The 11,832-nt window shown below is 52.5% G+C and overlaps 2 protein-coding genes across 24 annotated transcripts in view; one reads left to right on the top strand and one right to left on the bottom strand.

The window, feature by feature from the left end:
* PLTP (phospholipid transfer protein) overlaps positions 1–5,035 on the bottom strand; it is a 10,860-nt gene extending 5,825 nt beyond the window's left edge. The window contains exons 1-7 of one of the 2 annotated variants that reach the window (XM_007115518.3): positions 4,398–5,035; positions 3,668–3,778; positions 3,481–3,580; positions 2,685–2,813; positions 1,956–2,111; positions 890–953; positions 726–789 (exon numbers count right to left, since the gene is read on the bottom strand). In XM_007115518.3, coding sequence (XP_007115580.1) covers positions 726–789; positions 890–953; positions 1,956–2,111; positions 2,685–2,813; positions 3,481–3,580; positions 3,668–3,767 — 613 coding nt within the window. In that variant the 5' untranslated portion in view covers positions 3,768–3,778; positions 4,398–5,035. Of the gene's footprint in view, positions 1–725; positions 790–889; positions 954–1,955; positions 2,112–2,684; positions 2,814–3,480; positions 4,336–4,397 lie in introns of those variants that run through there. The other variant, XM_028483655.2, reaches the window with a different exon arrangement.
* The window catches only part of CTSA (cathepsin A), a 33,942-nt gene that overhangs the window by 12,650 nt on the left and 9,460 nt on the right, over positions 1–11,832 (top strand). For 2 of the 22 annotated variants that reach the window (XM_028483638.2, XM_028483645.2), the window contains exon 16: positions 4,945–5,102. The exons of 6 other annotated variants lie outside the window; for them this stretch is intronic. In XM_028483638.2, the coding sequence (XP_028339439.1) occupies positions 4,945–5,102 (158 nt within the window). Of the gene's footprint in view, positions 1–123; positions 592–4,944; positions 5,136–6,394; positions 6,462–8,486; positions 8,754–9,334; positions 9,531–10,241; positions 10,300–11,832 lie in introns of those variants that run through there. 14 more of the 22 variants (XM_028483636.2, XM_028483642.2, XM_028483646.2 and 11 more) reach the window with 14 other exon arrangements.

Below are 11,832 nucleotides of genomic sequence, written 5' to 3'. Positions count from 1 at the left end.
AACACCTTTAGTTTTTATTTTTGTCGGGATTTTTTGATTTTTTTTTTTTTTGTTTTTTTTTTTTTTTTTTTTTTTTTTTCTTTTTCTTTTTTTCACCACACTGGGCGGCTTTCGGGATCTTAGTTCCCCGACCAGGGATGAAACCTGGGGCCACAGCAGTGAAAGCGCTGAGTCCTAACCACTCGACCGCCAGGGAACTCCCTATTATTATTGTTGTTATTGTTGTTGTTGTTACTAGTACTCCTACTATCAGTACATAGGTTTCATCAAGTCACTAAACAAGAAGGCAAGGGATTCCCTTCTCTCATTGGTTTCCCCTGCCTTCTTCCTGTCCCGTGCCCCTTGTATGTGGGCATAGTGATCTCATAGCTTAGGAAAAGAGAATTCACTTTAATTGAGCTCCTATTAAGTGCCCGGTGATGAACACAAATGAGGCCCCAACAACAAGCACATATTAAGGATCTTGACAGCCATGCCCTCGGTCAACCCTCAGCAACCCAGGGGAGTGGTCCTCAGCCAGGCAAGGAAATCAAGTGAGAGAAGTGAGTACTTACCTTGGGTCACGCAGGAAGGCAGAGGCCACATTTGAACCCAGGGCTGTTCCATCACAGGGTTTGGAAGGGGCCTACTCAGGTGCTACCTGATAGCTACGCACCCAGCCTCCTCCCCAGCCCCACTCCAGCTCCAAGGCTGGGCCCAGAGCTCTCCCACCCGCACCAACTCACCAGGCACGGTGTCCAGCAGGGAGTTGAGAAGCACGGTCCCTGCATGGTAGAGCACGGGGCAGATCTGGGAGGTGGGGGCCAGAATCAAGGTCTTCGAAAGAGAGGGCACGCCCACCCCCGCTGTCCCCCAACACCGCCTGACCCCCACTTGCCACTGCCCACACCTGCTGGTTGAGGAGGAAGCGCATCCCTGAGGTAATGAACATGGAGAGGAATTCATACACCTTCCTGTGAGGAGAGGAGAGGCCAGGTGAATCCAGACCCTGCCCCACCCCCAACCCAGGTCTGGGAGAAATCACAGCATCCAGAGATGGTGGGGGGTGGGGGGAATACCCCTACTTTGACTTAAATTATCACCTCTTTAATGGAGGTTTTCCATGACTTGGGCTCAAATCCCCTTCTCCAGGCTGATTCTCAAGACCTCCTCTCCCACCCTGTCCCCCACCAGCCAAATGAATCTACCCAGAGTTCCTCAAATCTCCTCTGAGCATCCTCAGCTCCATATGCTTACTCACGTCCTCCCTTACACCCTCAATGCTCCTGTCCTGTATTTCCCCGTCTGGGTGCAGATGCTTCCTCTTCCAGGCAGTCCTCCCGGATTACCCTCCTCTGAAACCACCCCCCCCCCTTCCCCAGAGTACTTTCTTGGTCCCTCTCTCAAGGCCCCAATGACAAATGTTTTGTCCCTCCAGTCAGGCTCTGTGGTCCTTTTTAAATCCTCAGGGCCTGGCATACACTTTGTTGAATAAATAAAAAATTGACCAAATTGACCAACACCAGATGATAAATCCACCATTTTCTCTCTCCCAGAACAAGCACAAATTCCCCTTCTCAGCCCCAGACCTGGAACTATGTTATTATTTTGTTATTAGTAGTAAGAGCTACCAATTATTGAGAAGCAAGTACACACCCAACCAAGTACACCACTGTGTACACTGGTCCTCTCAATGGTTCTTATCTAAGTGGCTAGCCCATACTATATGTCAGGTACTGTTCTAAATATTTTTATATAGATTAAGATAAACAGTCACATCTCATAAAATAGGTCCTATTACCATCCCCATCTTACAGAGCTTCAGCGACTTGCCCAAGGTCACACAGCCAGGAAGTGGTGGCGCTGAGATTTGGACCCAGTTAGTCTGACTCCCAAGCCTGCACATTGTGCGTTGCACTAGGCAGGTGGGCTCTGGGTCTCAAATGGCGTGCACTGGGGTTGGGGACGGGGCTTACTTGAAGGTTCCCCCAAAGGCTGCATGCATTCTGGAGACAGAGGCCTGGCAGGAGACGTTGGACACTTTCATCCGGCCAGTGGGATCCCGGGAGAGCTGCAGAGCGGTGTGGATGGACACACCCTCGGCGGAGGCGTTGATATATCCCCCATCGTAGCTGCAGTGGGGGCGGGGGTGGGGGGGTTAATGTTCACTCCGGCTTAGAGCTTAACCAAGTCTTCACTGCCCTCCTCCTCGCCCCCCTACATCATGACTGCTCTTAATAAGACTTTATTTACTTCTGCACAGTATACCAGACATTCTATGAATTGGGTAAGATTGTCCCTATTGTACAGATGAGGAAACTGAGGCTCAGAAAGGCTAAGGGGGGGCTTCCCTGGTGGCGCAGTGGTCAAGAATCCGCCTGCCAAGGCAGGGGACACGGGTTTGATCCCTGGTCTGGGACGGTCCCACATGCCGTGGAGCAGCTAAGCCCGTGCGCCACAACTACTGAGCCTGCGCTCTAGAGCCCGTGCTCCGCAACAAGAGAAGCCACCGCAATGAGAAGCCCGCGCACCGCAACAAAGAGTCACCCCCGCTCGCCGCAACTAGAGAAAGTCCGCGCGCAGCAACGAAGACCCAACGCAGCCAGGAAAAAAAAAAAAAAAGGCTAAAGGATTGCCCACAGCTCCACAGCACCCCCAGTCCTCCTGATCCGCCCTCCACTCCCCTGAGGGTGCCAGGTCCTCACAAGAACCAGTAGAGGAGCTGTCTCCGGAAGCGCAGCCCCAAGGAGCCATTGTTGATCTGTAGCATCAGCTCCTGCTCTGGCTGGAAATGGAGCTCAGAGGATGTCAGCTGCAGCTCCATGACCTTCACCCTGTGGGAGGAGACCTCAGGGTCAGATTCAGGACCAAGAAAAGGGGACCCCACCCAACCACAGCAAATTCATTCCCTCCTCTTCCAGTCCAGGCCCGGGGAAGCTGGCGTGGGTAGAATGAATTCTTCCATTGCCCCTCACGTACCCAACCTGTGCTTGGGTGGCGAAAACTTGGACTTGGGTGGGTCAGAGACTAACTCCTCATGACCCAGGTGTTAAAAGTGAGCTTTACCCCCTCTCTCAGAAGTCTTGTTGCACTTCCTTCCCTTCCCCACCCTGGGATTGCTAGACCCTGTCCCCACTATCCTAAACCACAGGCCTTTATCTCTGGTTCCTCTGACCTCTCCCATTAGCTCCACCCGGGTGCCCTACATCCCACTCTCATCCATTGGCAATTTTCTTGACTCCGCCTCTCTGGAGCTCTTTGGCCAGCCTCAGTTCCACAGGTTAGGCTTCACTTTTCTCGGTCCCTACTACATTTTTAGGCCACGCCCACCTCCTTGGTCCCGCCTCTGTAGGCAGTCTAGGCGTTTTATCTTTTCGGGCCTCATTGAGTGTCTTAAGTCCAGCCTCCTCGATTTGGCCACGCCCACATTACACTCAGCCGCCCTGTCTTCGAGACGCCGTTGGTATTTCCTAAGACCCCGCCCCCTCGGCCCCCACTCACTCAGAGATGTTGTAGTAGAACTGGCCCTCTCGGCCCCGCAGGTCCGGAATGGTGATGGTCTCCAGCTCTTGCTCCAGAAAGCGCAAACCCTCCTGCTTCACTGAAGCAGCAGTGAGACCCTTAGCTCCTGCACCCACTGCCGGTGCGACTCCACCCACAGCCGCCCCGGCCCGCCCCCACGTCTTACCTAGCTCAAGCGCCGTGGAGGTGATGCGGATCTTGCAGCCGGGGATCTCGGCCTGAGCGCCTGCCAGCAGCGCTAGAAACAGGGCCCCGAAGAGGGCCATGGCGAGCGGGCCTGGGGGTGGGGTGGGATCGCGGGAGTCATCCGGGCCTCTAAAGCCCACTCCTCAGATGGCCAACCAAAAGAGGGGGCTGGCCGGGATCGTTAAGCTTGAGATAGCTCTTCGGGGAACTTGGAACCAATAACATTGCCTCCATTTGACAGACGCGGAAACTGAGGCTCATGCGACGACGTGCGCTCTAGCTCCCAGAGGATTTGGGGCACGGGGGAGAGGAAGGGGACCTCCTCGGCTCGCTTTTGCAACCACCGCATGACGAGTTTGGACCTCCCGGGGACCAAGCCCCCCCCACCCCACAACAACCTCCCTCTTCCTCTGCGGCGGGCGGGCGCGGCTTTCACGTTACCATGGGAACGGCTGCACGCGCATTCCTCGGGGGTGGCTTGCGGTCTCCTAGGCCCCGAGCCGGAGGAGCAAAGGGAGAAAGCTGCCGGCCAGACCTCCGGCTCCCGGGTCTCCCGGCTCCTCCAGGTCCTAAATACCTGTCGTCGGGCTTCTGCCTGGTGCCCCCCATTTCAGCGCCCTCCTTCAGGGGCTCTCTTCCCCACCCCGGGTTCAGTAGACCACGCGGCCGGGCGAGGGTCTGGGGGTGGATGGGGACGCGCCCCAACTCACTCAAAGGTGGAGCTGGTGGTCGGCGCGGTCACGTGGGGCGGCGGGCAAAGCAGGGGATCCAGGCGGCGGGGTCTGGCGGGCAGCGCTGTTCCAGCCGCCTTTATAAAGACGGGCCTCCCCGACCCCCCTCCTCTCTCCCACTCTCCCCTCCTCCCTCGGGGGTTGGGAGGGAATGGGGCGGGACGCTGGCAGCCGGGAGGGTGGAGAGGGCTGTACGGAGCCCCGTGACAAGCCTGGCCGTTGTCAAGACAAGTGGGGGACCCAAGCCCGGCAGGAGGGAGGGAAGTGCAGAAGTCAGCCCGCCCAACCCCAGTAATCCCTGCTTTGCTGGGGCCTTGGTTCAAATTCCGGTTACCCATCCCCTCCTGCATGATCCTGGACAAGTCACTTCACTTGGGTTCCTGAGCCTCAGTTTCCTCATCCAGCAAAATGTGTGTGACAGTACGAACTACCTCTTAGGCCCGGGGCAAGCCACAGAGTCAATGCCCAAGGCACGTTTTTTTCCTTCCCTTCCACCCAGAATCATCTCAGTACCTCTCCTTGCCAGGTTTCACTATGGGAAGCCCCACGGCCACCCCACGCCCACTGTCTCTGTGTCACTGCCTGCGGACCTTAAGGGCCCAGGGACCTCTCCCACTGGGGTTCATCCAAATACTGCCAGCCCAGGAAGACAGCACACAAGCGGCTGGAATCACCTGGAGAGAGGTTTGGCATTTCCCCAGGGACTGTGGATTTTTGGTGAGACTTTGGAGCTAGGTTCTCTGCACGTGTACTGCCTATCGGTGTTCCCAGCTCCTAGGACAGGCACAGAGTGGGTGCTTGCTACCTTTTTGTTATCAAATGCATGAAAGCGGAAAGGAGAAACGATGATTAATGTCTGTTGAACATGTATTTAGCACAAAGCACGAATCCAGGCATGATGACCAATTCCTCCTAATTTGCCCAGAACTTTCCCAGATTTTGAAACAGAAAGTCTCCCTTCCAGGGAGCCCCCTCAGTCCCAGGGAAACCAGGATGGTTGGTCACCCCAGATCTAGATTAACTTGTTTAATCTTCTTTTATTTATTTTTTGTTTGTTTGTTTGTGTTTATTTTTGGCTGTGTTGGGTCCTTTGTTGCTGTGCACGGGCTTTCTCTAGTTGCGGCGAGCGGGGGCTACTTTTGGTTGCGGTGCACGGACTTCTCATTGTCATGGCTTCTCTTGTTGCAGAGCACGGGCTCTAGGCGCGCGGGCTTCAGTAGTTGTGGCACGCAGGCTCAGTAGTTGTGGCGCATGGGCTTAGTTGCTCTGCGGCGCGTGGGGTCTTCCCGGGCCAGGGCTCAAACCCGCGTCCCCTGCACTGGCAGGCGGATTCTTAACCACTGCACCACCAGGGAAGCCCCGTTTAATCTTCTTAACAACCTGTGAGGTTGGCATTATTATGAACCCTCTTTAGCAGGAAACTAGAGGTAAAGACAATCCTTTGCTACTACTGGGGAGCCCAGAGACTGTTCATGGCAGGGTGGGAGGTCGGAAGTGAGTGTTTACAGCCCAGTAGTTAAGTGCTTCGACTGTGTTCGAAGGGTTCAAATCCTAGGCTGTCAATTCTTAAATGTATGATCTTGGACCCCTTACTTTAGCAGCTGTAAGCCTCAATTTCCACATCCTAAAATGGATACTATTAGATTATTGCAAGAATAAATTAAACAGGCATAGTGCCTGTGCCGGGCATGATAACGGCACACGATTAACGCCATTAACCAATAAATGGTAGCTAGCTATTGTGATTAGGAGCACAGATCACAAGCAAACAAGGCAGAAAGGGTGTAGGAGGGGAACGGAGAAAGTGCCAAGGATGTCCAGAAGAGGAAGTGCCTATACGCCTTTGAACTCTAGTAACCCTCACTCTTCCCCGGAGTCTGGCTGAAGCAGAAAACCTGGTGAATGTTAGTTTTTCTTTCCTCTCGTTTTCTTAACTGGAATGCAAGCTGTCTTTTTATCCTTGTTATCTCTTACAGGGTCCGGGCCCCTGTAATTCACTATCCCCAGAGCAGCCCCAGTGAACTTTAAATGTAGCAGTGTGACACTGGGCCAGTGGTTTAACCTCCCTGGGCCTTTGTTTCCTCAGCTATAAAATGAGGACAATCAAAGTACCTCCTTCTTAGGGTTGCTTGTGAAGATTAAATGAGTTAATGCATGTAAAGGGCTTAGTAAGCACCTGGCATTTATTAAGGGCTCAAAAAGTCACTACAACTATTAGCATCATTAGCCATCATTCGGTGGCTTTCCACCACACTTGGAATAGACTGCCTCCATGCCCTGATCTCTGGACACATGAAAGGACCTTTCCCTGTCTCCTTTCCCACCACCCTCATATTTTATTTTATTTATTTATGTATTTATTTGCGGTACGCGGGCCTCTCACTGTAGTGGCCTCTCCCGTTGCGGAGCACAGGCTCCGGACGCGCAGGCCCAGCGGCCATGGCTCACGGGCCCAGCCGCTCCGCGGCATGCGGGATCCTCCCGGACCGGGGCACGAACCCGCGTCCCCTGCATCGGCAGGTGGACTCTCAACCACCGCGCCACCAGGGAAGCCCCGCTCTCGTCTTTGTCCTTTGCTCCAGCCACACCGACGTTTTGGTTCCTTGAACATGCAAGTGAAATTCTTCGCTCAGTTCCTTTGTAGTTGCTGTTCCCTCTGATCTGCTCATGGCTTGGCTCCTTGTCATTTTGGTCTCGGCTCCAATGGCCCTTCTTCAGAGAGGCCTTCCCTGCCTACCTAGGAGTTAACTCTCAGTCACATCAGCCTGGTTTATTTTCTTTATAGATCTTATTCCTATTTAATATTGATTTATTGTCCGTCTCCGTGAGAGCTGGGATCTTGTTCACCACTTATTTCAGTGCTAAAACAGTGCCTGGTACAGATCGGGTACTGAGTATATATTTGCTGAGTAACTGAACTGGTTTTGGAGCCCTTGAGTATCCCCGGGGAGCAGGCGATACCTACACCACCCCGGGATTCTTTACCATCTCCCGCCTCTGTGAGTCTCAGTCAGACTGACTCTAAACATAGCCTTGACCTGGGCTGGCAGAGGAGAAGGTACAGTCTCTGACCTTGATTTCAGGAACTTGCCTACTCAGCCTGCCCCTCTCTGTCACACGGATTTCCCCTCTCTCCCACAATTTGTGCCCCCGACCTCACACTTCAGAGTGACGCTGTCAGACGTGCAGCCCCACGCGGAGTTTTGGCAGCCTTCCCTGAGTCCTCACCGCTTGGCCTGAAAGATGGAGCGATCAGAATCCCCAAATCCCTTTCCACTTTCACTCCTGGATATGAGAAGATAAGAGAAGCCTTCTCAGCCCTCAAAGTGACAGGAAAGAAATGATTTTCTAGCCTTTATTTTGCACCCAGCACAGTGATAGTGCGAAAAACCAGAATAGCAAAGCTGTTAAGTACTTTGGATCCAGGCAGACCTGGTTCAAATCCGGCTTCTGCCATTTTCTAAAGCAGAGGTCAGCAAGCTTTTCCCGTAAAGGGTGAGATAGTACGTATTTTAGGCTTTGCAGGCCCTTTAATCCCTGTCACAGCTCCACTCCACTACTGTAGCATGAAAGAAGCCATAAACAATACTATAAGGAAGAGTATAGTTTGCCTATCCCTGTTCTAGAATAAATTAAAAAGTAAGTCTCTCTATGAGCCTCAGTTTCCACCTATGTAATGGGATGATCTAATACCTGCCTCCCTCCCTGGGTGGCAGTGAGATTTTAATGTCATAAAGTATAAAGTGCTGAATCTAGTACTTGGCACACCAAAGGGCTCAATAAATGTCTCTGGTTATTAGTATCAAGCAGTTGTTTAACAAACAAAAAGTGCTTTGCAAGTAGGAACTCACTGAAACCTCAAAACATCCTGCAAAATAGGTGTCTCATCATCCCCACTTTACAGATGTGGAAACTGAAGTCCAGAGAGGTGAAGTCATTAGCTCAAGTCAGTCTAGCTCCAGAGCCCACGCTCTTCACCACTTCAGGCTATCGTCTTTCTTTTTGAATGACCCCATTTAATCCTCACAGCCATCCCTCGAGGTAGCTAGTATTGTCCCTGTTTTGCAGATTGAGATACCGAGGTACAGCAGGAGGAAGTAACTGGTCCCAGTAAATAAACACAGGCTCTACTGACCACAGGTTACCAAGTTGGATTTCTACCCAAGAAGTCAACACTCGGGTAGCCCAGCTCCCCGCTGCCTCTCCCTGTCTCCAGCTGTGTTTTCTTTGGACCTTTGCATGGCTTGGAGAAGCTGCGTCAGCCCATCTCCCCTTCTGACCGTTTCCCCACCCCCAAGGCCCACCCAAGCTACCCCTCAGGAAATGATGCCCCTCCCTCTCACTCTGCCTGAGCCCACGAGCCCTGCAGCCTGTGCGCGCGCCCTGCTCAGCGTGGGTGTGCCTGGGAACATGTGATGGGGGCCCAAGTGGAATGAGGGGAGGGGTGCATTGGGGGAGGGGAGCAGATGTCAGATCAGGAGACCCTGATAACGTCTCTGCAAGCCACCTGTTTCCAGAACACAGCTGGACAGAACTGCCCCCATGGAAACCAGACATTTACCAAATGGACAGAGAAATGATGGACCAGGGCTTTCTGGGTTCAGCCAGGGTGGAGCCGTTGACTTCTTTTCTGTGACTTCTAAAACTTGGAGACCTGGTCTTTTGGTTTCTCCTTTTCTTTCCCATTTCCTGCTTTTTCGAGGGAAGGAGCCGGCCATTTGGGCCTCGAAGGCCCTTCCAGGTTTGAAACTCAAGAATTCTAACGCTTCTTGTGGGGTGCTCCTTCCCCAGCTCCTGGGTCCTTTGCACCCCGTCCCCAGTACCTTTCCAGCTCAGCTCTGCTGTTGACCTCGGGCAGCTCACTCATTCTCTCTGATTTCTTCTTTGTTTTCTTCATGCTGTACCTTCCTTTCCAGTTTCTATGCTTCTTGCAGCCTGTGAACTGACTCTGACTCCTGGGGGCCTCTCTCTCCACGGTCCTCTAAGCCTCCGGGCCTTGCTCGCATTAGTCACTCGGCCTGGGCTTCCCACCCTCTCAGCGATTTGAGGACAGGGTGGAGGATCCACAGCAGTGCTATCTAGATGTTTGGAGTTCATAAGCCAGTAATAAAATTTCAAAGTACCTGAAGGGAGGGGACAAAAAGATGTGGTGACTTTTGCTTTTCGTAATAAGGATGGGCCACCTCTTTGGCCTAAGCTGGTCTCTGTTTTTGCAGGGGCTTCCTAAAGGTTGCAAGAAGCATCCTGAACATTACAGCACCTTGAATTTTTCTGAGATGTTCTAATACTACAGTCTCAGGGGCCCAACATGCACAGGCTTTGATGTAACAAGGATGGCCAACTCCCCAGCTTTGAATCATGAGGACATTGCAGTCCCCCCTACCCCCCAGCCTCCCTCCTCTTCCACCGAGCTAGATCTCTATTGTAGCATCCCCACCTCTTGTCCTAATTCTCCTCCTCTCCCAGTGTTCTCCATCTCAGGTCATGACACCATCCTTCACCACGATGCTCAAGTCAAAAATGTAGGCATTGAGAATTCCCTGGCGGTACAGTGGTTAGGATTCCACACTTCCACTGCCAGGAGCCTGGGTTCTATCCCTGGTCAGGGCGCAGCCAAAACAAAAAACAAAAAAAACCAGGCGTCATCCTTGCCTCCTTTTTTCCCCCTCCTACCCCATGTCAGCAAATGCTGGGGTCTCTAACATCAAAAGGTGTCCCGCATCTACACACATCTCTCCATTTGCACCAACACCAGTCCAAGCTGTTTTCCTGTTTTCTCTGGAACACTCGCCTCATCTCCCTACCTCACTATTGCTCCTATAGGTCTAGTTTCCCTGCACCAACCAAAGTGATCTTTAAAAAGTAGAAGTCGGGGCTTCCCTGGTGGCTTAGTCGTTAAGAATCCGCTTGCCAATGCTGGGGACACGGGTTCGAGCCCTGGTCCAGGAAGATCCCACATGCCGCAGAGCAACTAAGCCCGTGCGCCACGACTACTGAGCCTGCGCTCTAGAGCCCGCGAGCCACAACTACTGAGCCCGCGTGCCTAGAGCCGGTGCTCCACAACAAGAGAAGCCACCGCGATGAGAAGCTCATGCACTGGAGCGAAGAGTAGCCCCTGCTCGCTGCAACTAAAGAAAGCCGTGCACAGCGACGAAGACCCAATGCAGCCAACAAATTATTAATTAATTAATTATTTAAAAAGTAGAAATCTGTAGCGTGTTACTACCCTGCTCAAACCCCTCCTCCATTCGCTCCCCATCGCATGCAAAATAAAACTCGGACTCTGGCCATGACCCCCCAAAAACCCTAGGTGATCTAGCTCTTGCCTACCTTCCTCTCCAACTCCACCTTCTACCACTGTTTGGAACACACCAAACCCACTCAGTCTCAAGCTTTCCACAAACTCTTCCCTCTACCAGAAACGTCTCTGCACACAGACCTTTGCATGACTAGCTTCCTTCGCTGACTCAGATCTCTACTCAAATGCCACCCCCACTGAGAGGCCCCCTCCCCATCATTACCTGTCCTTCTGTTTAACTCTTTATTGTCTGTTTCTTCCAGGACACTGTCAGCTCCATGGGGGTAGGAGCCTGACACTTATTCATAGCTGTGTCCCTAGTGCCCAGGGTCTGGTACCTGGAAAGTGGGAGGTTATTATCATCTGCAGACCCTCCAAAAGGAGGAGATTTTGTCACCGACTGTGTGGCCCTGGCCTAATTCCCCCCTGAGCCTCTAAGCTCCCCGTGCTTCCTGCTGGCAACACCAACCTTCTTGTATTCCCCCGGGGTTATCTGGAGCTGGTCTGCTGCCAGAAATGTCATAGTTTCCTAATCTCTTGAGAGGCCTGAACAATCCCTAAAGTCGTGGGAGGTGACCCATTAGGATCTCATCTGGCTGCGCAGAAATCAGGACCCCTGGACCCAACCCACTCCCAGGCCCCTTCACCTCACATTCCAACAACCCATCTGCTCTGGGACTGCATGTGCCTTCTTGAGAGGTTTCTTATTTCTCATCCCCAAACCCCTATATTTCTTGGTGTGGGAGAGGCCTCTGGCCAGCTTGAGCTCCCTCTCGGTGAAGTCGGACAGAACTTCAGGCCGAAAATTAGATCACTGGTTCTCAACCCATCTGCACATTAGTAGCTTTTCAAGTAGGGAGGTTTCTGCTTCGTTTTGTTATGTTTTGAATACATATGCCTGGGCCCCAACCCACAAGATTCTGATTTAACTGGTCTGGGATGGAGCCAGGGCATCCATGGGTGTTTTTTTGTTTTTGTTTTTTATTAAAGAGGTGGATTTTGTTTTAAATTAATTTATTTATTTATGGCTGCATTGGGCCTTTGTTGCTGCGTGGGCTTTCTTTAGTTGCGGCTAGCGGGGGCTACCCTTCATTGCAGCGTGTGGGCTTCTCATTG

Source organism: Physeter macrocephalus, unplaced genomic scaffold (genome assembly GCF_002837175.3).
Source record: "Physeter macrocephalus isolate SW-GA unplaced genomic scaffold, ASM283717v5 random_49, whole genome shotgun sequence".
Lineage (NCBI taxonomy): Eukaryota > Metazoa > Chordata > Mammalia > Artiodactyla > Physeteridae > Physeter > Physeter macrocephalus.
The sequence above is the reverse complement of the archived record's forward strand: the minus strand, read 5'-3'. Positions and strand labels throughout refer to the sequence as shown.